Source organism: Gossypium raimondii, chromosome 1 (assembly GCF_025698545.1).
Source record: "Gossypium raimondii isolate GPD5lz chromosome 1, ASM2569854v1, whole genome shotgun sequence".
Lineage (NCBI taxonomy): Eukaryota > Viridiplantae > Streptophyta > Magnoliopsida > Malvales > Malvaceae > Gossypium > Gossypium raimondii.
In genome coordinates this window covers 43,478,082-43,502,708 of record NC_068565.1, presented here as the reverse complement: position 1 = coordinate 43,502,708, position 24,627 = coordinate 43,478,082, and the positions used below count along the sequence as shown (strand labels likewise).

The 24,627-nt window shown below is 32.6% G+C and overlaps 2 protein-coding genes across 3 annotated transcripts; one reads left to right on the top strand and one right to left on the bottom strand.

Annotated features, from left to right (window-relative positions):
• The first annotated feature begins 3,526 nt into the window (after positions 1–3,526).
• Positions 3,527–15,476, top strand: LOC105785925 (uncharacterized). Of its 2 annotated transcripts, XM_052634090.1 has the most exons (3): positions 3,527–3,734; positions 14,777–14,925; positions 15,006–15,476. In XM_052634090.1, exons 2-3 carry the CDS (start codon positions 14,842–14,844, stop codon positions 15,333–15,335), a joined length of 414 nt encoding a protein of 137 aa, XP_052490050.1. In that variant the 5' UTR covers positions 3,527–3,734; positions 14,777–14,841; the 3' UTR covers positions 15,336–15,476. The 2 variants fall into 2 exon arrangements, with proteins under 2 accessions (XP_052490050.1, XP_012467583.1); XM_012612129.2 differs by lacking the exon at positions 3,527–3,734 and having other exon boundaries at positions 14,531–14,925.
• Positions 15,477–16,197: 721 nt separating this feature from the next.
• On the bottom strand, positions 16,198–17,342 carry LOC105785926 (SKP1-like protein 1A). Its single transcript, XM_012612130.2, has 2 exons — positions 16,943–17,342; positions 16,198–16,573 (listed from the first exon to the last, which is right to left on the bottom strand). Exons 1-2 carry the CDS (start codon positions 17,237–17,239, stop codon positions 16,400–16,402), a joined length of 471 nt encoding a protein of 156 aa, XP_012467584.1. The 5' UTR covers positions 17,240–17,342; the 3' UTR covers positions 16,198–16,399.
• Positions 17,343–24,627: the final 7,285 nt, after the last annotated feature.

Sequence of the window (24,627 nt, the reverse complement as noted above, 5' to 3'; positions counted from 1 at the left end):
TGACCTTAGGACCTATTAGTCCTTACATAAGATTTTTAGTTTTATCATCTAATAACATCTTCCTAACATTAATCAAAAGTAACTAAAAAATGACTAACTCTAAAGCGTTCTCAAGGCATATTTTTGCTATACAATCAGCTTTCTACTTTAATACCTTGGATGAGTAAAGCCATCATAACATCCTCAGAATCTCCGTTTAGCATATTAACTGCTACCTTGCTATCACTCTCCAGAATAACCTTAGAATAATATCTATGTCAAGCTACTTGTACACCATGATATATTGCCCATAATTCATTTATTTTAAATATACTTCGCATTAAATTTAAGCTAGCATTTAATGTCGAAACTAACTAAATGATCTGATTGAAATGATACTAATGTTTCGGATTTAAAAATCAATTTAGAATCTAAGCCATAATTTACGAAACTTAGGTATAATTAACCCAAAAATAAAGTATTTATATTTAGTCCAAGATACTATTTTAGGCTTATATCACGATTTGACCCACCAACTATATATTTTAATTTGAACATTTTTGTCATGCGTAAAAGAAAGTGATGTGTTCTCATTTATTGGGTATACCATTTTTTTAACACTACTAATTGTTTTTACTAAAATTATAATGGAATGACAGCTTAGATACCAGAATGAGGCTACAAAATAATTAGATACCATATTGAGAAAATGAGTATAATTTAAAGGCTAAATTAAAAGGTATAAGCCTTATTTTTATTATTATTCGAACGGTTGATTGAATTAATATAAAGAATCAATCATACGATAATTTAATTGAAAATAATTAAAATTTTAGGTATTTTATCACTTTAAAATATTTGTATATAAAATCAATAATTTGATAAAATATTACTACCATTGTAAAATTATAATTAATTGTTAAAACACTATAAAACTTTAACTAGCTTCCATTTTAGCCCTTTTTCTTCCTTTCTTTGGAATAGAGAAATTGAGTGTTACATAGAAAATCAAAGACGTTACTTAAAGCAAGCTCAAAATTACACAAAACCACTATTTCTAGTTTTTCTTTTCTTAATTATTAAACAATAGCATTTACTAATCATATAAATAAAGTAATAAACTATAACTACACCTTTCTTGATTTCTTTTTCCTTTCTACTTTATTAACTACACCCTTCTCATTTAATCTCAAAAAAATTACATCCTTCCCTTATTTTTCATGATTTGATGTGACGTACTAAATTTACCCTCTCTTAACACCAACATGCATTCTCTTGACATGAGCTCGCCAGCACATGTTAACAAAGTCTATAGTATAGTAAGCGAGTTGTTAAGCAGCAAGCTATAATCATTGAAGCAAAAGGGGTCGGATTAGTTTTAATATATTATTAAAAGATGTTGGTAATGGTATTTAATACTTGTTATTGCTTGAGATTATGGCTTAAGATCGCTTGCGATGATGTTTCACCCAAAAACAACTTTTCTTTTGGAAAAAGAAAAAAGATATTGTCGAATGCAGAAAAAGAAAATGAAAAGAAACCTCTCTGTTTCCACAAATAATTAGTTTGATAATATTTTGGATTCATACAGCATTTATTTGTTACAAAATTCCATAAGCATCTTCGATCGTATATTATAAGGCCTCTTGAAACCATTTCCCCTCACCATAACTTTTGGGCTACAATAGAAATACAGATTAGGAACATTTTAAACTCCGATAGTTATAAATAAAATATTTTAATAAAGTGTTGATTCCTTCCCGAAAACAACGTAATGAATTCTCAATGATTCCAGTATTTTGGTAATAGAAGGGGATTAATCAAGCATCACGTGGTAACAGCTGTCTAACAGTATCACGGATGATTCTGCGGCACATTCGGCAACGTCCCACCACCACCATGCTTATCTTTCATTTTCTTTTCTTTTTTTTAATCTCAAACCTATCCACGTCACGGGTCCCACCCACTAGAATTCCATGCTTTATTTCATTTTCCACCTATTTCTCTCCCTTTTTTTCCCAAAAAAATGTTAAGTAGCAATCTTAATTAATTAAATATCAATTCAATTAAAAAACTAAATAAAATAATATATTAATAGGTTTTTATAATTAATTTAGTTTTCTAAACAATTTACCTATTTTTCATATTTAAAAATCACTATGTGAAATTATTTAATCAACTATTTATTTGTTAAAAAACTAAAAAACGTTTTTTTAAATAAAATCTCCATTTTGTATTATTACTATCAACGTACTAAATATTATAAAAGAAATTCAAAATAAGCGACTAATATATTATAGATTAAAAGTACCAAAAAACATGATTTTAACATGTATTTTTATGATTTCTAACATGTATTATTTACATGTCAGTTTTTCTCTTCAAAATAATATATAAAAATATTTTAAAAATAAATACACTTAAAAATTGTTGAGGAGTGGAATTTTGATCGTTTAGAAAGAAATTGCGAAATATTATCCTTTAAAGATTGATAAATTCCTCCATAAATTTAATATTGAACTTAGAATATTTATGGTTTGTTTTATAGGAATAACATACATTAAATAATTATTATATACTTATCCATAGCGAAATTATTTTATGAATTTTGTCACCATATTATTCATAGTCCTTTTACAATTATTTCATAATATTCTAATAATTTTTTCATATCATTGACACAGAATTTTGATAATTTTTTTATCTTAAACCCCAAGCCCAAAACCTTGAGTCCTGAATCTAGAATCTTAAACTTTGAACCTAAAACCTAGAATCCCAAACCTTAAACTCGAGCCCCATATTTGTAACATCGAATACAAAACCCAAACCCGAACACTAAACCTTAATCTCAAACCCAAACCATGAACATTGAGGTTTAAGGTAAAAAAACTATCAAAATTATGAGTCAATGACATGAAAAAATTTACACAAAAATTACTTGTTTTTAAAATTAGTTGCACAACAATAAAAAATTAACTTAGGGAGAAAAACAAAATGATTAAAATTTGTAAAAGAAGAAAAGATATTTGTTTATAATTTAAAAATTAAATTAAGTTAGAGAATATATAAGATATGGATAAATGTATAATAATATTTTATTATTTTTAAAATTTAATGACGTATTATTATTTTATTGATACTTAAAAATTATATTTTTTAGGATGATGTTAATATAATGTATTTTCATGTTTTATTCTCGAAATTTCTCTCATCCAGCTTATTTCTCCCTCTAAAAAAACATGTCAATATTTGCCTCAGATGGTACCAATTAATTCAATTTAAATAGGAATGAAACAAAAATCCAGAACATTCAATAAGATAGCTTTGTCATGAAAATGGCTAGATGTTTCCAGATTTTTCTACAGCAAGCCGTTGAACGAACGGTAAGGAAGAGGTGGACCACCCGCCACCCTTTCCCCCATCAAACGGTCACATTGATTTTTAGTTTTCAAAATTCTCTTTCTTTATTTCGTGGTTATGATTATTAACCCTGAAATTTGAAATCCCCTAAAGCACCTTAAAGCGTGGGCTCCATTTTGCTTTTGAAAACTTCCTCCTTCCTACTTTTATTTTCCCAAAGAGATTTCAATTCCCCTGCTTTTTCAAAATTTCTGAATTTTTTTATATTTCATTTTTGTGGTTGCTTTCATAGAGATGTGACGATTTTTAATACTAATTATTTAGTTTACATCGATTTTTAAATATCCTTTCGTTTCTTTTGCAGGTCAATCCCATTTGCCGCAAACCCTCAAGCGGTAAGGCTGTTTTCTTTTTCTTTTTTTAATATTTGTAATTTTCTGTTTGGTTCTTGCGAAAAAAAAATGTAGCGTATATCTAGTAGATAATGCCAAACACTCGGCCATTTCCATTTTACGAACTTGCGTTGACGACACACTTCCTGATTTTTGCCACTGTCTGTCATCACAGCCGTCATTGGCCAAAGCCAAACTTTTCTATCACCAACCCACCAAGTTACGGAATAGGGTTAAAGTTACTTAAAAGCTTTTGCGTTAATGGAGAAAACAGTAACGCTAACCACCGCCGTAAATTCGAATTTAATTTGATTATCTAGACGTTGAACTTTAAGTCTTTAGTTTAGCCTCAAAAGAATTTAAACTTCTGGTTTAATATTGAATTTCATCCTTTTACTTTGTAAAAATTACAAATTTGTCCATCAATATAGAATTTAATCCATTTAGTTGCTCTAATATTCAACCTCTTTGTTAAACCACTGACTTGAATTAGAAAAATATCAGCAATTTACATGTAACAAATTAGTTTCACCTATTCGTCAATAACTAGGTTAATTTTTCAGTTTTTTCTATTATTGAAACATTTTTATGATAATTTAAAAAATAAAGCAGTGTGAAATAATTTGAGTGGAAAGTGGAATCTGTTTAAATTCAACCGAGAATCAGAGGGCAAGGGAATAGGGATCTTTGTTAGTTGAAATCATAGTCTGGGAATCATCTGCCAGAAAAAGAAAATAATAAAAAAATAAAGATGTCTGAAAAATTGACAGAGAATCAGAGTGTTTGTTTTCACATACATTGAAAAAAACTGGGATTAACTGAAAATAAATAACAGACCAAATATGATTAAAGAAACTAAGTGGATTGTACTTTAGTAGGTAAAAAAGTGAGATAAAAGCTTTTTCCTAAATGCATTTATTTTTTACTTTTTGGGATTTGTCGTTTGCAGTATATGAACAATTTTACAAAACATAGGAATTTAAGTGCTTTTTTTTGGGTAAATTAATATTTTATTAATGCAAGAATATAATGGTTTAGGAGATTGCATGATCTTATCTAACTCCAACCATATATTAGTAATTAAAGTATTAGAGGGACCAAACTCAAGTGTGGGTTTGGGGCAATTTTTTTCTCAATGCAAGTGGCTAACTATAAAACAAATATAATTCTGTTAAGAGTTTGTGGGTACATAAAGGTGTTTTTATTCTTTTAAGAGATTGTAAGGTGCTTATTAATTATATTAGATTTTAATTAAATTTGATGTTAAATTGGATCTAAGAGATAAACATTTTCTAATACTATATTCTCTTTTCATGAAATTCAAAATTAAAATTTTATTTTAAAGATATTTCAATTCTTACAATTTAACCTTGAAACTCAAAAGGGCTACCTCTAAGATTGGCATTCCTTTTAACCTATTCTTTTATATTTAATTATTAGGATATTGAAGGTTCTCATAGGTTGGATTAATGTACTTTTTCATAGTTTCTACTTTAATTCCATTCAACCTTGTTGATTATTTCTATATATCCTTTAGGTAGGTGAAGCTGTGTATTTATAAGATATAATTATTGTTCATTAATGTGATATCTAGGTAGGCTTCATGCATGCCAACATATATCTTACTCTAGACTTAACATGTGTTTATGCGGTCCCATGTGCGATCTCACATGTGATCTCGCAGGAAGGTGTAAGTGCCCTTCCTGCGAACACTCAATATCACGCAAGCTCGATATGTGAACCGCATAAAGTCTGACCCGGATCCATTCGGGTTGTGGGTCAATATAGTAAATATCATAACAATTTATTCCCCGCCTAGTTTGAAGAAGAGTTATAAAGTGACTCTTCTTGAACCTTGGTTCTATAAGTCAAAAAATAATATAAAGAAAAATTTGTTGAAAAACTTGTTGAGTACGTTGTACATTCTTAATTTGCAACATATACTTCGCCACGTGTGAAGAAAGAATATAGCTATGTGTAGCTGATTGTGTCATCATTCTTGGTTATATGAATCATTAAATTGTGAAAAAACCCTTTTAAAAGGAGGTAATCGGAGCCCTAGAAAATCTCATTATTCGTATATGTTACTTTGAAGAAAAAAAACCATTGTCAATAAAAGTAATTTTAGAGGTAATCTCCGTAAAATTCCCATCGTATTTTCTATTTTTGTTTCTAGTTTTGTTAGTGATCCATGGCCAGAACCAGAGGAAGTAGTCACATGGTTCTAAATAATCCTTTGAGACACCATGAAGTGAGAAGTCCAATATAAGTTAAGGCTTACGTTTGTTCTACGAAGGTGGAAGAAATGAATCGAGCCTTAGATATATGAAAAATTCAAGTACTAAACTTCGCTAAAGATTTTTTAATCCCCGATGGACCACATCGTTTGAGCAACACCAGCGACGGTAACTTTTTACTCCCTTTTCACGTGATAGAAGTAAAGTTTCATTTACCACTTCACCCTTTTTTTTGTCATCTTCTTGATGAATACGAAATAGCTTCAGGATAGTTGTCTGATTTTTCTTGGTGGATCGCGATGGTGTACTTTATTGAATCTAGTCGGTGTGATGAAATGTTGTTGATTGTAATTTTTCAAAATTTGTATCAACTAAAGGCCTACAACCGAAGGGGTTCGGTAGGTTTATTTTACTTCACTCCCCGCGAAAACGTGGAATCTATTATTACGAATTGATATTCTAACCTTTATTTAAACCACTGCAAGTACATACGAGTTAAATACAATCTCAATAGTGGTTTTGACTTTCTAACCAAGTGGTCAATACCTAGCAAAGATATGTGTTCAAGTAAATAATATATTATGACAAAAATAGGCTGAGGACAATATTATAGATTTACACCAGGGTCGTGTGCTAGACTTGGAGGAAATTCTAACTATGAAAAATGTTTTTTAGTATTGCCTATTAAATATAAGCACTAATGGATGGAGGCAACTTGATATTGATGATGGAACTACCAGCACAGTTCGCATGGCCACATGGAGCCACTGATGTATTAGAGCTCATACTGTTGGGAAACAGAGATGAGCCTAGAATTTTTTTTATAGTTTTTGTAAATTAAAGCCTCGTTAATGGACTTCGAAATCTTCAATGAATATAGAGAGTGGTGCGAACCCTCTTATGTTAACTGTTAGTGCTGATATTACACTTGTTGGTGGTGCAGACACAACTCGTGGTGTTAAAGAAAATCTTAAGGAATCCACCAGTTTATCCAAAGAAATCAACGAATATATGGATGTGCTATCTTATATGTAGAGTGTGTGAGGAGGTAAAAAGAAGCAAAAGACTATTGTAGGAGAAGCTGACATTGTACTAAGCAGCAAAAATGAAGGTAGCCCAGTGAAAGAGCTTTGTCGAAAGAAAAAAATGATCGCATTGAAATATCTGATAATGTAAATCTTATCACTACAGTTCCTACTACAAGTCCATCTCCTCCAATCACTCATGTTAACTCTTCACTAGCACCAAAGTAAACAACTGACGTCTTTGGAGTTGTTGGTGATCATGCCCCCTAGTGGTTCTATGAAGTTCATTATTTCTGGTAGTGAAAAGAGGACTTTATTTTTATGGCGAGAGCATCTCAGTATGCAAAAGTTTCCCTTTAGTCCCAATGAGGTGATAAAATAATAGAACACTTGTATATCTTAAGAAGTCAAGAAACACATCTGCCCACTAAGTCATCCAATGGTACAAGTAAACCTTCGCTGTAAGAGTTAGCATTCTCTCTGCGAGTGCTCTTAGCCGAGACTGGTATGGTCAACGTGGCGCTCGCTGAGGGCATTAATAGATTAGAGATTAAAAAGAGAGAAATTGAAAATGTTCACCAATCTACCCTAGAAGCTTTAGAAAGAGCTCGCGAGCTTTATGTGAACATGGTTGAAGATACTTAGAAATTACTGGAGTAGAACAAGAGGTTATAAGAACATCTTTCCCTGCCAAAAAAGACATTAAAAAATTATATGGGGAGATCGCAGGTGAACGAGCTGATAAGAGTGTGTTGGAGGTTGCCTTAAAAAGCATAGATGAACAACACAAATCTGCTATGGCTAACTTAGTTAAAAGTCATGAGGAAGCTTTGGAGAAGTATAAAAGGGATAGTACATAAAGCTTCTAAGATTACTTGCCCAATTTGAAATCTAACTTCCTGTTACATACTCAAGTGGCTGGTGGACCTTTTGATGCTCGTAGAGTCAACTTTGATGTTATGAACGAGCTCATTGGTGCTCAGTTGGATTTTGACGTCAAATTTCCTTCTGAAGCAGCAGAAAAAGCATTTATGGATAAGTGAACAAGTAATTTGTACTTCGTTGAAGCTCTTATTGAAACTAGCGTAGCTCCCACAGCTGAGTGTGAGGGTAATAAGAACAAATGAGAAGCTAAAGAAAAAGATGAAGCACCCACCAATCCTCAAGAAAGTAATGTTAATTCATAGTTTATCTACTTTTTTTGTACTTGGTATTTGGAAATTGAAATGAAAAAATTCATAGTTGTTTTAAATGGTGAACAGTGCATTTGAGCTATTAACATAAATGAGCTAAGGAGCAAAGTTTGTGAAATCCATTAACTCCAACAAAATTGTCCTTAATTTTCAATTAATTGGAGTTAGGTTACGACATTAAATTAGCTAATATTAACAATATTAGCTGTAATTTTAAACCAAAGAGTTGTTCATAGTTGCGATATGAGATCAACTAACTTAAATAAAATTTGTTCATAATCTTAAATCGAATGAAATTAGTTTTGTGATCTTAAATCAACGAGCCTTAATAATATCAATTGCGATCTTAAATCAATGAGTTGTTCGAAGTTGCTATCCGAGATCAGCTAATTCAAATAAAATTTGTTCACGATTTTAAATTGAATGAACTTAGGTTGTTATATTAAATCAGCAAACATTAACAATATCATTTGCGATCTTAAATCAGTGAGCTGTTTGGAGTTGTGATATGAAATCAACTAACTCAAATAAAATTTGTTCACGATCTTAAATCAAATGAACTTAGGTTACGATATTAAATCAGTGAACTTTAACAATATCAATTGTGATCTTAAATCAACGAGTTGTTCAGAGTTGCAATATGAGATCAGCTAACTCAAATAAAATTTGTTCATGATTCTAAATCGAATGAACTTAGGTTGCGATCTTAAATCAGCGAGCCTTAACAATATCAGCTGCGATATTAAATCAATAAGCTGTTCAGAGTTACGATCTAAGATCAGCTAACTCAAATAAAATTACTCATAAAATAAAATAAATATCATTTATAAATAATACTTCTTTATTGAAAGAAAAATAAATCATTCATTCATAATACTTCTTTAAGTGGCGTGCATTCCATGTTCGCGATAGAATAAGACCTTCTATTTTTGCTATTCTATAGGCTCTATAGTCTATCTAGTCTATCTTTTCTACTACTTTGTAAGGTCATTCCCAGTTTGAAGCCACTTTTCTTTACCGCGGCACCGTAGAACTAGCCTCAGTATTCCTCAAAGCAAGATCACATACCTGAAATTGTTTGTTACTAACTTTGGAATTATAATACTGGTCAACTTGTTGAGCTCATGCCACGTTCCTGACTTCTGTTGCCTCTTTAATTTCATCAATGAGATCGAGGTTGAGTCGTATAGCCTATTGATTAGCATCCTTATCAAAACAGATTGTTCTATGGGATCACATACCTATTTTAGCAGGGACCAATGCCTTTGTTTCATACATAAGTGAGAATACAATTTCTCTAGTTGTTGTGTGATGTGAGGTTCGTAGAGCCTAAATAATTCTTGGTAATTCCTCTAACCACACACATTTAGCCTTATCAACATTTTTCTTCAGAGTTGTTAAAATCTTTTTGTTCATTGTCTTTGCTTGACCATTCGTTTGGGGTGTCTTGATAGAGCTTTGGGCCAGAGTAATCTGTAGATCTTTGCAAAAAAAAAATCCTTAAAATTGGATTCCATTATCTATTATAATTAAGCGTATGATGCCAAACCTACAAACAATGGGCTTCCAAAAAAAGGATTCCATTTGCTTCTCTGTAATTGTAAAGCTTCAACTTCTATATTTTAGTGAAGTAATTTGCAATAACCATTATAAACTTCTTATGTGTTGTAGCTATCGAAAATAGATCCAAAATATCTATTTCCTAAGTTGTAAATGACCAAGGGCTTGACTTTATTTGCAAAGGCTCTACTGATGATTGGTGCATTTGAGCATATCTTTGTCAAGCATCGTAAGTGTGAATCATATAGTATGTGTCATTCTACAAAAAATTGGCCAATAATACTTTTGTTTAAGAACTTTTTGTGCTAGTAGCCTTCCACCCAAGTGATCACCTCAAATTCCTTTATGGATTTCTCTTATCATATACTCAATTTTCAATGGTGCAAGACATCGCAACAGTGGTTAAAAATATACATTTTTATAAAGTACACCATTTAGAAGGGTATACCTAACAACTGTATAATAAAGTAAATGGTTTTAATTGACCAAAAAATGAATAATTTACAAATGAATTGGTATTTGAAATATAAACAATGATGTCATACCTTACAGCCTTATATTGCAACTTGGCAAGCTCCCTTTTATTAAGGTGGTGCTCATCTCCTTGCAAGACTTGGATAATGGGGGTCATCTATGTTTTTTCTTGGCTCAGATTAAAGATTTGTTGAATGTCATAGCTTGGGAAGTCTTTATATTCTTCCAAGATTTTTTCTCTTTGCTCAATGATAACAGATGATGCCAACATTGATAAAATATTTCCCTTAGTGTTGTCCCTCCTTAAGAGCTTTTGACTTGCGCTTTATCAAACTTTGTGAGAAACTAAGTTGACATGGAATGGTATTTCTTCAAGATCGGTTCTTTTACTTCATATTCCCCACTCATCTATTTTGCTACAAGCTCAGAATCTGTATGTATAATTATTTTTTTTGTTCCTAGTTACTGAGCTAATTGTAATCCTGATATTAATACGCTGTATTCCGCATCATTGTTAGACGTTTAAAAGAAAAAAGATAGTCTATACTCCCATTTATTTTTATCGAAATCAACTAGAAGAACTCATGCTTCTGACCCTGTCTTTGTTGTGGAGTCATCGACATAAACTGCCCAACACTTTGACTTCGTAACTGAACTTGTTTCCCCTAGTGACAAGCTAACTACTGCATTTGCAAGATTTGATGACTTATCAAAAGATCACTTTACTATAAAATCGGCTAGGATCTAGCCCTTTATCGTCGTTCTTGAAGCATATTCTTTATCGAACTCAGCTAATTCAATTTCTCATTTTGTCATTCTTTCTGAAGTATCTACTTTAGACAGAATATCCTTGATAGATTGATTCATCATGACTCTTACAAGATGAGCTTGAAAATAAGGACGTAACTTACGAGCTGCCACAATTAGATAAAAAGTGAGTTTTTCTATTTTTAAATACCTTTACTCGCTATTCTGCGGCACCTTGCTGACATAATACACCGGAAACTGGTAAACTCCTACCCTGATTAAAACTGCTACTACTGCCTCATTTAAGGTTGCCAAATAAAGATACATAATTTTCCCCACGCGATGTGGCATCAAAAGTGGTGGAGACGTAATATACAACTTAAGCTTTTCGAAAGCAACTTGACATTTTTCAATTCAAGTAAAAGAAGCTTTCAAGGCTTTAAAGAACTGTAAACATTTGTTTACCATTCTAGAGACGAACCTGTTAAATGTAACCACCATCCCCGTTAGACGTTAGGTATCCTTGATAGTCCTCGGGGGAGGCATATCCAAAATAACCTAAATCTTCTCTGGGTTTGCCTCTATTCCCCTCTCTAAAACTAGAAAGCCTAGAAATTTGCCTGCTCTTACACCAAAAACACACTTCTCTGGATTCAATTTCATATTGTGAGCTCGCAGAATGGCGAAAGCCTTCAAAATATCTTGAACATACCCCCTTAGAGTAGAACTTTTCACCAACATATCATCAACATAAACTTCGACACTATGTTCGATTTAATTTTTAAGAATTTTGTTAACCATCCTCTTGTAAGTTGCACCCTCGTTCTTCAAACTAAAGGGCATAACTTGATAGCAAAATAAACCCTTATCTTCAATAAATGCTTTATTATCCTGATCTTCTAGGGCCATTGATATCTGGTTTGAATTATAAAATGCATCCATAAAACTTATGAATCTATGCCTCGAGCACGCATCCACCACTTTCCACTAGCCTTTTTCAACATCACAACATTCGAAATCCAATTAGGGTATTCCATCTCATTGATAAATCTTACTGGCAACAGTTTCCCTACTTCTTGCCTTACTGCATCTACAACCTGCGGAGCAAGCTTTCTTTTCTTTTGCTTATTTGATTTAACTTCATGGAACATATTTAACCTGTGAACAATTACTTAAGGATCCATTCCAAGCATGTCTGCAGCCGACCACGTAAAAACATCAAAATTCACCCTTAAACAGTGGAGCAAATCTTTTCTTTCCTCCTCTGCCAATGCCGACGAAATTTTTACCACTCTATCCACATCATCATAAAACAACTGCAAGGTTTTCGTGACCTCTGTCGCTTTTGTCTTTTTAATTCTGTCTTCATCCCTCACGTCCAAATCCAAAACTTGACCATCCATTCCTGTTTGCAGCGAGCACTGTCCTTGCTATACTTGTTCGCGTGTATGTTTGATTGATAACATGTGACACTGTCTCACTGTTCGTTGATCAAACTACATAAAGCCTATCTCTGTTATTGTAAGAAATTTAATCTTAATGTAAAAAGTTGCAATCATCATCTTTGCCATTCTCGAGCTCAATATGCGAATCGCGTAGAGTCCGACCCGAATCCATTCGAGTTATGGGTTAGTAATACTAAACATCATAACAAACCTTTTCCTCTTCAAACTCGAAATTATTTTTCATTTTGACTCCAAAAAAGTTGTCTTTCATTTTCACTTAATAAAATTAATTTTATCTCCCAAATGATTAATATAATTTCGTATTCAAATTTCTTTTTAAACTTGTGTAGCTGAAGTGAGTTTAAAATATATACCTAAGGTTAATTCATAAAATATTCTCTATCCTCCAATTGAATTCTAAAAGTATAAGAATTATACCACTTAGCTCATTCTGTTTAGTTTAGACACTAAATATCAACTTAAATCTAAGATGAATCATATTTACATGTCAATCATATTATAAACATATGTGTACCTATTACATAAAGAGTTCGAATATATCATGTTAATATATATGTATGTATATATATAGCTTTCATAAATCTTATTGACATGACTTGTTTTCGTTATCACATCGTATCCAAATTGTTCATACAACAAATACATATTTGAATTGTGTTTTACATCTAATTGACTTATTGGAATGGCAAACTAACTTCAGTGATATAACATTAATTTTGAGTACAGTTTACATATCAAAATAAAAAATAACTGATAAATTTAAAAAGCTTAATGCAATTAAATAATATATATATAAAACCAGGAATGTTCCTTTCCTTAAAAAAAGATGGTGGAAATGAAGTTAGTGGTCCCTTAAATCATTCATTAAAGACTAAAAAGAAAAAAAAAAGTAACAAAAATGATGGCAACAGTTGTCTTGGCAAATGGCAAACCAAACACCATACTAAATTACAAAAGCAATTCTCTGATAATTTTATGTATACAACATATAACATATATAATCATAATCATAAAATAAAAATAATTTTAAAAAGGCTTGTGAAAATCTGACCCAAATACTCTGTTTTGGCAATGAGTTTCTAATTTATTGTTTTCAGAACATGACTACTGAATACTGATATCCTGTTTTATTGTATAAATTTTTCTGATGGAAGCTGCCATTTTGTTTTATTGATGAAAAAGAAAGAAGAATAAAAAATAAAAGGTGATATAAGCCAAAAGCTCTGTGTTTTCATGTGTTTTGTCTTCTTCATTCACCTTTTTTATTTTTTGTATATAATAAAATTATGAGTTGTTAGTTTATTATCTTCCACATTCGGTTGATTTTAAATTGAATTTATGATTTTTTAAAAAAATTTAGTTTTAGAGATATGACAAATCTTGAACAATAAGAATATATACGGCATTCTTTTGGGTGATTGAAATGTATAGATTTTGTTTTAACCATGCTGTGCATAGCTTCACAAACGTAATTAAAAAAATGATCATATGTCTATCGCATGTTAGATTTTCAATTATCACTTTTGAAGTTTTTAAACTCTATTATATTTAATTATATATTTCATTGTTTTTCATAAATATTATGAACTCACGTTTGCTTCAATTATTTTTTTACGGCAGGAAGTAGAGGTTACTTGGGTTTGAACTCAATTTTGGTGTTACACTAGAACACTAGTCTTTTCAAATGGCCATTGAAAGCTTTAAAAGATAAGGTTTAAATATGGCCAAATTTTGCTACTAATTTATCTACTTGGATTTTGTCTATGTATTTTTTATTTTATTTTATTTAAAATTTTTATTATCATTTTTTATCAAATTTTTTCTATTAAGTGAGAGTAGCTTAATTAGCATGTTAAGAAACACTAATGGTATTAATTATTTCACTTAAATTTTATTTTATTGTAAATACTAAATCCCTAATTTTATTGTAACCTTTAAATTTGTTGATGGTGTTGTTAAAGAAATGGAGTGAGAGAACATTTGGGCCTAAAAGAGGAAAGAAAAGTAATGAAATTAGAAAACCCATTATTTCACGAAGGTCCAATCCACCATTAGGTGTTAGCCTCTGGCTTCTCTTCAATTAAGGTCACCTTGTAAGGAATATCGTAAGTTCCAAGCTAGGTTTAGGGTTAACTTTTTATTCCCTTTTAACTTTATTCACGTATATATATATGTAATAACAAACGCACTGTCCAGTTCGAAACGCTGTGATATTCCATTTTGTGTTTATTCTTTGAATAGAGGGTTCTTTGGAGAGTGATATCTCAGTGATGGATGCAGAAAAGAAGACTTGGTTTTGGCTCGACCGAACCTTGTTAATGTGTTTGCTTTACTTTGCTGTAGATGGTAATAAACAGCACTTTATTGCCACGCTCGTCGCATTGATATTGCATGATTTCGTAGTTTACATGGTCAAGCTCCTTCTCCAGGATATTTATGCTCTTTTCTCCACTCTGTTACACAACTTGAAGTTAAGATCTTTAAACAAAAGCGTAAGTGCCTTATTATTATTATCATTATGGTGGATTGAATTTGCATGCATGATCTGATATTCCTGAATGTATTGTTTCAGGGTACCATTGAGGGAGGAAATTACAACAGCATGAGAGAAAAGGAGGAAGTAGAAATAAGGACAACAGTGAAGAAGAGTGAAAAAGAAGGTGAAGAGGGAAGCATGCAGGTGCAAGTTGCATGTGAGACTTGCAGGATGTTCAAAGAGGAAGAAGCAATGAAAGCCAAAGGGAAATACAAGGATAAGTACAAGAAAAAGTTGATGCAAAAGGAGGAGAATTTTGATAGAGTTAAAAGCACTTTGAAAGAAAATTATAATGAAGATAGAGACAAGTGGGAAGAAGAGAGAAAGTTGCTCAAGATAAAGTATGAAGAGATGCGATGGACATAAACCAAACAAAAAAACCCTTTAATTACTTAGTTATTAATGTTATATTGATAGATGATGTCCTAAGAGGGCATATTAACTAATAATACCAGTTCTGATGCTTTTTAAATTTATGGGGTATATTGAGATATCAATGTTTATTCCTGTTTTGAACAATGTTGAAGAAAAACATGCAAGTTTAATGCTACTTGAGAGAGGATATTCTTAAGCACTCTTCAAAGCTTTTACTCAAGAGAGGATTACTCACAACTGCAAAATCATATCATCAAATGAAATCTCTATCAAGCATGTTTGCAAGACTTACATTAAAACCAAGATACTCGAAAACATGGGGAGGATTAGATTTAGCTGCTATTAATTTCATAACTTTTTATACATGCAAGTACAATATTGTAAATCCAACCAATGAAACACTGTAAAACCATTTGAAGTTACAGATTAGGGCCAGTAGGTCCCATGAGAAGTACATTTACTTATCTTTCAATCTGGAGCTAGTTTAGCATTGTAAGGTCCTTTTGGAAAACACCGATCAGTCATTTTCTTCGTTGAAAAGCACATTCTAAAGCTGCTTTGCTGTCAAAAGGCTTTTGAATAGTCAGGCTAAATATACCCTTAAACTGAATCTCCCTAAAATAGGATTTCTACGCTTCCATTAAAGGTGGTAAAGGATTGCCCAAAAATAAAAAAAACTTGAGCACACATGATTCATAGAACTCGGATTGTATAATGTATGTAAATATGCATTTGGTTCAATTATATATCGTAAATATGTATGTATGCATTGCACATCACTTCTCCCAAGTAGAAGTTAAATAAAAGTGAGATGATCAGAAACAACAAAAATACTAAAGAATAGCAATGCAAATTAAGAAATTCTAATTATATTATGATAATAGAGGAGGGGAGAGGTTCATATTAAATATCCTCTAGAATAGAAGACACTAATGCATATAACAAAATAAGCCAAAAGAAAGCCAATGTTCTTAATTTTTTCCCCAACTTGAAAACCTAGCCAGAAAAGCATAGAAACTATAATAATATCAACATTAAATTTAAAGGCTTTCCTATCACTCGAATGCCCATTGATTCTCCCTCCTAACCTCCTCTTCTTCCTCGGGGGTGAAATCGTTCTTGATGTTGAAGGTCTTGCGAATCTCCTCGGGTGTCTTTCCCTTTATCATATCAGCCACAGTTTGGCAGGTCAAGTCCAGCAAGCTCTTGATATTCAGATAGTTCGCTGCCTGCAAATCCCAATATCAAAAGGTTTACCATACGAATAGAAAATAAACCCGAACAAAATAAGCAACAATCTATACGTTTAATACTTCAATTCCCATTATCAAGACCAATACACCGGTATTTCCACGAAATGAATAAATTTTGAAGCTTGTAAATTATGTGTCTTAATGAATCAATGGGAATTTATTCACCATGCGCCTCCTGATTGGGATCGTGCAAACTGATTCAAAAAACGCTAGGGAAAAAAGCGATGTCCGGTAACAGTAGAGCAATAAACAGATGAGCAGACGATTTCAATTAACCCAAACAGCTCTAAAAGTAACAGCATTGTGAACGGAAAAAGGAATTAGGGAAAAAGAGGGGAAACTGACCAGGATGAGGTCAAAGAGGGTATTTTGGTCAACCTTGACAAAATCAGCATCCCAAGCCTTGAGTTCGTCATCGGGAGTCTTTTCCTTGTCGGCAACAGCATCGACATGCTTCTTGCAGTACTCAAGGACCTTGGACAAGATCTTGCTGGTGACGTTTGGGAGAGGGATCTCGTTGTCGGCGCAATCGTCCTCGATCATGTGCTTGATCGTCTGCGACTCAACCGCCACCGCTTCCTCCACCTCAAAAGTCTCTCCGTCGGAGCTCCTCAACATTATCTTCCTCGAAGTCGACGCCATTGATTCTCACCACCGCTGACGGAAACCCTAATTTTTCAATAAAAAGAGAGGAAACAGAAACAAAAAAGGAAGAGCCAACCGAGAAAACACTAAATATAATAATAATAATTTAACACTGATTGAAACAGTAGGTATTTATAGAAAAATTCATGTTTGGAGCTATACGCTGTCGTTTATTATATCTATTGGAAATGGTTCTCGATGTTTCTGTTCGTTTACCTTTTTACCGTCGCCACCCCTTTCTAACTTTTTACTTTTCAAATCAAACTTTTTATTTTATTTTATGAAATTACAAGTACACATTTTACTTTTTTAGGTATAAATATGTAAGAAATGCATTTAAAGTTAAATGTTTATTATGTATGATGTTTGAAGTTCGAATTTTTATTCTTTTATTACATGGAAAAAGATAATAACACTTTCATAAAATATCAATTAATTTATATAGGATAGGGTATTTTAGTGAATTCACGATTGAGTTAGTGTCGATTGACCCATTATATTAACTCAAGAATACACTTAACTAAAGTAATTAATTAATTAACTAAACTAAAAACTATTTTCTATTATCCAAAATAAATATTAATTAATTAACTTAACTCAACTAAAGTAATTTCTCAATTAAATTACTTTCCTAACTCAATTCTAGTCTGTTAAAGTCATGACAACTTTATTGTATTAGAATGTATGAGGAAATTAATTTAATTTCTTTATTCAACAAATCTATGATGACTAATTAATTTAATTCTCACCTCGAAACTCAATTATTTAATTACAATAAGTTAAATAATAATTTGAAAAAATAAATTAATTTCTAAGTCATCTTTTGTACTTAGATTCACATCCCAGTTCGAGCAGGTTCAAGGATAAGGCGTATGGTAGTGAAAGAATATGTGTTTGGCAGGTTGTAATTCGCCCATTTGTTTCTTTTGGCGTATACTTGTGGATGCATAGTAGACCTGTCCATGGGCCGGGCGGCCCGGCCCGGCCCGACGGCCCGCCCAAAATATGGGAGGGTTTGGGTAAAAATATGGGCTTGGGCAAAAAAAGAGGCCCGTTTAGAAAATGGGCCTGGCCTCGGGCAGAATTTTTTGGCCCAGGCCCGGCCCGAAAATATATTAAATATATATATTTTTATGTTTAAAATATACTAGTTTAAATTTTTAATTTTAGTTTAAGTTTTTTATGTTTAAAATATACTATATTGTCCTCATTAACCTTGTTGTTTTGGTCCTCAAAGTAATTTGCTATGGTCTGATATGGTATAAGAGGTTTCGGTCCTATGAGCTAATTTAATTATATTTTCTTTCTGAAAATGCATGTCTGGTTTGGCAGAAACTCAAGTCTACAAGATTCACTGCCAATCAGCTAACCCTCTTGAAATTTGATGAAAGCAGTCTAGTTAACCAAAATGTGGTTCTACACTTATTTCCCCAAGTTTATTGGTCAAATGAAAAAAAAAAACATATCTGCCTAAGTACTGGAACTAGTAGTGAGAATCACTTAGTTTATGTATTATGTAATATTGGTAAATGATAGCAATTGAAAGTGATAACATTGGTAAATCTTGCACATGTAATATTGGTTGGTTTTAAGATAAAAAAATGTAAACTTATTTGTTCACAAAAATACTTTTTAATAGCACCGACAAATCTGAATCTGTAAATAAAAAGGAATAAAAAGAAATCATTACAAAATAATAATAATAAAACATCGGTTTGTTTTACTAATCAAAATTAGATTTTGTTACAACAATTATTACAATTAACAATTAATACAATTAATAATTTGATAATTTTACTAATCAACTGTTAGATTTTGTTACAACAATTAATACAATTAACAATTAATAAATTGATAATTTTACTAACAATTAATTTTAATAACAATTAGTTTTAATTTTATCAAAAAATTAATTTTAATTAAAACAGGCAGGCTCGGCCCTATATTTTTCGGGCGGGCTCGACAAAATCTCAGGCCCGTATTTCGGGCCGGGCCCAGGCCTAGGAAGCGGGCTGAAATTTTTTTCTAGGCCTGGCCCGAACCCGACCCGGCCCGGCCCATGGACAGGTCTAATGCATAGTATACGCTGAGTAATTAAGTGGAGATTTTATTTTATATTATTCTGATTAGGCAAAGAGTAAAGGTTTTAGCTGGACAAAAAGGCAAATTATAATATGATTTATCGCCAAATGTATAATACGTCCAGTTTGTATTAGTATTGTTCTCATTGGGTTATAAAGTGCTTGGTTAGGAACCAACTGAAATGACTGTCTTAATATTTATTATGCAGGATTTTTATTTATGTTTCTTTTAAAGCCTGTAGGCCAATAAGAGAGACAAGCTTTGAATTTAAATGACACTTGTTGAATGTTTGTAAGGGGAATGGATTATATATATGAGATAAGGGTTCTGAAGGAAGTTCTTCTTCCTCCTTAAAAATATTACTCTTTGATTCTTTCTTTAAATGTATATATGTATCTCTTTCTCATTAAGCTAGAAGCTTCAATTATGGGTTTAATCACTGGATATTTCATCTTCGGGTAAGTGTTTTAGCTTTACTTGTTAAGTTCTGAAAGGGTAAGACTATAAGAGTTCTATGAACAGTAAAGCTTTAAGTACATGCTTTGCATAGGGGTTGTAAGTGCTTGAGATGATGGTAAGTTATATGATGCCTTTATGGCACATTCTGTTTGGCCCTTGTGGCGTGGTCTGTCATGTATGCCTTGTAAGTTGTGTATTTGTCTTTATGGTAAAATATGGATAAATTCTGTTAGCCCTGTAATAAGTTTGGCTGTGATAAGGTATTGATATGCTCAGGGTTAAGAGTTGAGTACGATCTGTGAAATAAATAAATAAGTTTAAAGGGTGCTTTTGAAAAGAACCGTGTATCTGGATGTTAATAAAGTATTCGCCATGGTGATATAACTGAATCAAAGTTATTTGGAATTTGTCATATCTGAGTTGCATAATGACTTCGCCTGAAATCTTATGAAAACTGAATATCAATTATTTTGAGTGTCTGGAATAATGTTGTGAATGTTAACAGATTGATCTATGAAGTACATTGTCAATATGGGTTGTATGGCATCGAATCATGGTATGATTAACTTAATGGTTTGATAGTACTCATGTAACATCCCTAACCTGATTCCATTTCCAGAACAGGGTTATAGAGTATTACCGAAATTTATAGAACAGATAACAAACATTTCATATCATTTAACATTCATATAATAAATCAATCAAAACCAATCATATTGTCCCTTATATGATCCCTCAAGGACCAAAATATGCATTAGAAACAAGTCGGGACTAAACCGGGTACTCAAAAGAATTTTTCGCAAAATATCAAAAATTTTCCAAGGTGCAAGGGACACACGCCCGTGTGGCCAGGCCATGTGTCTCACACGGTCAAGAGACACGCCTGTGTCTTAGGTCGTGTGGGTATTCGAAATAGGGACACATGGTCATGTCCCAGCCTGTGTCCAAAATTAGTAGCTTACTGACTTGGATCACAGGGTCAAGCCACACGCCCGTGTGCTAGGCCGTGTGACCATACTGACTTGCATAATTAAGGTACAGGGATCACACGGCCAATCCACACGCCTGTGTGCTAGGCCGTGGAAGCAATTCTGAGTATTCTATTATAAAAATTTAAAGATGCAGAGGACACGCGACCAACCACAAGCCCATGTGCTAGGCTGTGTGTGAGACACACGACTATGTGGATGAAAATAGGCCATTTTCAAGTCACATTTCTCACCAAATTTGTCTTCCACCTGCATTAACATTTTAACACATTTACAAACCAATACAAGACATTTAAATTAAGCCAAAACCAAGTCTTAAACACGTCATATACCATATATATTTTAGCATTCAAATTTACCGTATTAATCAAAACACCTATTTGCTTACTTATACCAAATATACTATCTCAACTCATACATCAACATGCCTACAAACTATCTATCATTTAACCACACCATTCACAACAAACATGATGAAACCACACATATATATACATATCAAAATATGTCCAACTCAAGCCATTCCAATGGCTATTTACAACCAAATACTTTTAAGCCAATATTAGCCAAATTTCTCTGTACTCGCCATTATAACTAAAATTAGTTTTCTATATGTACTGAAATAGTCCAATGGATAGTGTGAGATATCTCTGTCAAGCTTCCAACCCAACGAGCTTCTGAATTACTATAAAACAGAGTAAGCATTTAATACTTAGTAAGCTCGTATAACATGGAATTTAACTTACCATTATTTCACATATAAGGTAAGCATACAAAACATATTCTAAACAACTTGGCCAAAAGCCTAAACACATATCCTCAACAATTATGTCAGTTATGTATTTCATATAAATATCAATAAACATGTATGAGCTCACAAATAATCAAATTTCCATGTTCATACACTTTCCTTATCATGTGTCCTTGTAACAAGTACAATTATATCAATGTATTTCAAGTATATTTCCGTAATAATTTGTCATGAACTCAGATTGTCACATATCAGAACTTTGCCCGTTGAATCATTTAAAATATCGATGGATACAAGAGTAGTACACACTAAGTGTACAAAACTGTAATCCATCAATTCATATTTAGGAATGCTCATGTGAGCATATAAGCGGGTAACTCTTTCGAGCCATGTAACGGGAAGCTCATGTGAGCCATGTAACAAGAAACTCCTCTGAGCTGTATAATGGGAAGCTCATTAGAGCCATAATCAGGAAGTTCAAGCGAGCCAATATCGGAAAGCTCCGGAGAGGCATTAATTAGGAAGCTCATAAGAGCCAGTTATCGAAAAGCTCCGGAGAGCCAATTAATAAAAAGCTCATAAGATCCACAAATGGGAAGCTTAAGAGAGCCATTAATCGGGAAGGTCGCAAGAACCATATAACGGGAAGCTCGTGAGAGCTAAATATCAGGACGCTCGTAAGAGCTGTGGTGTGTCTGTAATTCATGCAAGACCACAACCAATCGGAAACCCTTAATGACAATGTCATTTGTATCCATCGCATATCTTAGGTTCAACGGGACTTATACTGGTTTGATGCAATTTGGTCATTTTTATTAGATTAGACATGAAATCAGTAAAATTTATTTACGAAATTTTTATACGACATTTCTATCATAATGCAGACTATAAAATAATATTAAAATAAATTTTCTTCCAGACTCGGAGTTGTGATCCCGAAAGCAGTGTTCCGATTTCACTGAAACGGGCTGTTACAACTCTCCCCCTTAAGAAATTTTGGTCATTAAAAATCTTACCAGTAAAGAGGTTATGATATTGCTTTATCATAGTTTCCTTCGATTCCCAGGTAGCTTCTTCTATTCCGTGTCGTTGCCAGAGGACTTTTACTAAAGCTACCTTTTTATTTCTCAGTTCTTTCATTCCACGTGCCAAAATTTTGATCGGTTCCTCATTGTATGTCATGTTAGGCTGAATCTCGACATCTGTCGAAGAGATAACATGTGAAGGGTTTGATCGATACCGTTGTAACATAGACACATGAAAAAAATTGTAAATTCTATCAAGTTCTGGCGGCAGTGCTAATCGGTACGCAACAAGCCCGATTCTTTCAAAAATCTCATACGACCCGATAAATTGTGGACTCAATTTTTCTTTTCGACCAAACCGAAGAACTTTCTTCCAATGTGAAACTTTAAGAAATACTTTATCACCAACCTAAAACTCTATCTCTTTATGTTTAAGATCTGCTCTGACTGACCATCGGTCTGAGGATGACATGCGGTACTAAAATGTAATTGCATACCCAGATCCTCTTGTAACTTGTTCCAAAATCGGGATGTAAAACACATATCTCTATTAGAAATAATGGAGATTGGTACTCCATGTAGTCTGATAATTTCTGAAACATACAACTCTGCTAACCTGTCTAGGAGAAATCCATATGTACCGGAATGAAATGTGCAGACTTCGTCAAACGATCGACAATTACCCAAATAACATCTTTCTTTTTTGGAGATAGGGGTAACCTCGATACAAAGTCTATAATAACTCTATCCCATTTCTATTCCAGTATCGTAACTGGCTGTAATAATCCTGAAGGTACCTGATGCTCAGCTTTAACTTGCTGACATATCAAACATCTAGACACAAATTCAGAAATATCACATTTCATTCCCGACTACCAGTACATCTTTTTCAAATAATTATACATTTTATTACTTCCCGGATGAATAGACATTGTACCATTATGAGCTTCGTGCAAAATTTTTTGTACAAGTTATAAATTCTTCGGTACACAAATTCTGCCTCTAAACAACAGACAATCATCAGGTCCCATTTGAAATTCTGAATCAGAAATTGATTCACACTGTACCCGTTTAGCTTGTAACTCAATATCATTTTTCTGAGCTTCACAAATCTGCTGTAGAAACATCAGTTTAGCTTTTAGCTCAGCTAAGATTGAGCCATCATCAAACAATGACAATCGGGTATTCATTGCTCGTAAAGCAAACAAAGACTTTGTACTTAGAGCATCTGCAACCACATTTGCTTTTCCCGGATGATAATCAATTGCCAAGTCATAATATTTCAACAGTTCAAGCCATCTACGTTGTCTCAGATTCAAATCTTTCTGTGACATCAGATTCTTTAAGCTATTATGATTAGTGAATATATGACACTTTTCACCGAACAAATAGTGTCACCAAATTTTCAACGCAAAAATAATAGTTGTCAATTCTAAATCATGTATCGAGTAATTCTTTTCAGGTGATTTTAACTATCTGGATGCATAGGCTATTATTTTACCTTCTTGCATCAAGACACAACCTAAACTATTCAATGATGCATCACTGTAAATCACAAATTCCTTACCTGATTTAGGTTGATCTAAAACTGGTGCTTTAGTCAATACGGCTTTCAAGCGATCAAAACTTTGCTGACATTTATCGGTCCATTCAAATTTTACATCTTTCAGTAATAATCATGTTATTGGTGTAGCTATCATTGAGAACTCTTTTACAAATCTTCGGTAATATTCGGCTAATCCTAGAAAACTTCTGATTTTAGATAAATTTTTTGGTGGTTTCCAGTTAACAATTGCTAAAATTTTATTTGGATCAACTCTGATGCCTTCAGCCGATACTATATATCCTAGAAAACCAACTTTCCAAAGCCAAAATTCACATTTACTAAATTTGGAAAACAATTGTTTATCATACAAAGTTTACAAAACAATTCTCAGATGCTCGGTATGTTCAGTCTCATTTAGAGAATATACTAGAATATCATCAATGAACACCACAATAAATCTATCTAAATACAGTCTAAAAATTCTATTCATTGAATCCATAAACACTGCAGGTGCATTTTTTTAAACCAAACGG

Bases quoted from the DNA above. Each gene is read 5' to 3' on its own strand.
- LOC105785926 (XM_012612130.2), bottom strand. From the start codon at position 17,239: ATGGCGTCGACTTCGAGGAAGATAATGTTGAGGAGCTCCGACGGAGAG. The intron at 16,574-16,942 runs GTCAGTTTCCCC...TGGGATTTGCAG, and splicing joins CCCTCTTTGACCTCATCCTG to GCAGCGAACTATCTGAATAT.
- LOC105785925 (XM_012612129.2), top strand. From the start codon at position 14,704: ATGGATGCAGAAAAGAAGACTTGGTTTTGGCTCGACCGAACCTTGTTA. The intron at 14,926-15,005 runs GTAAGTGCCTTA...GTATTGTTTCAG, and splicing joins TAAGATCTTTAAACAAAAGC to GGTACCATTGAGGGAGGAAA.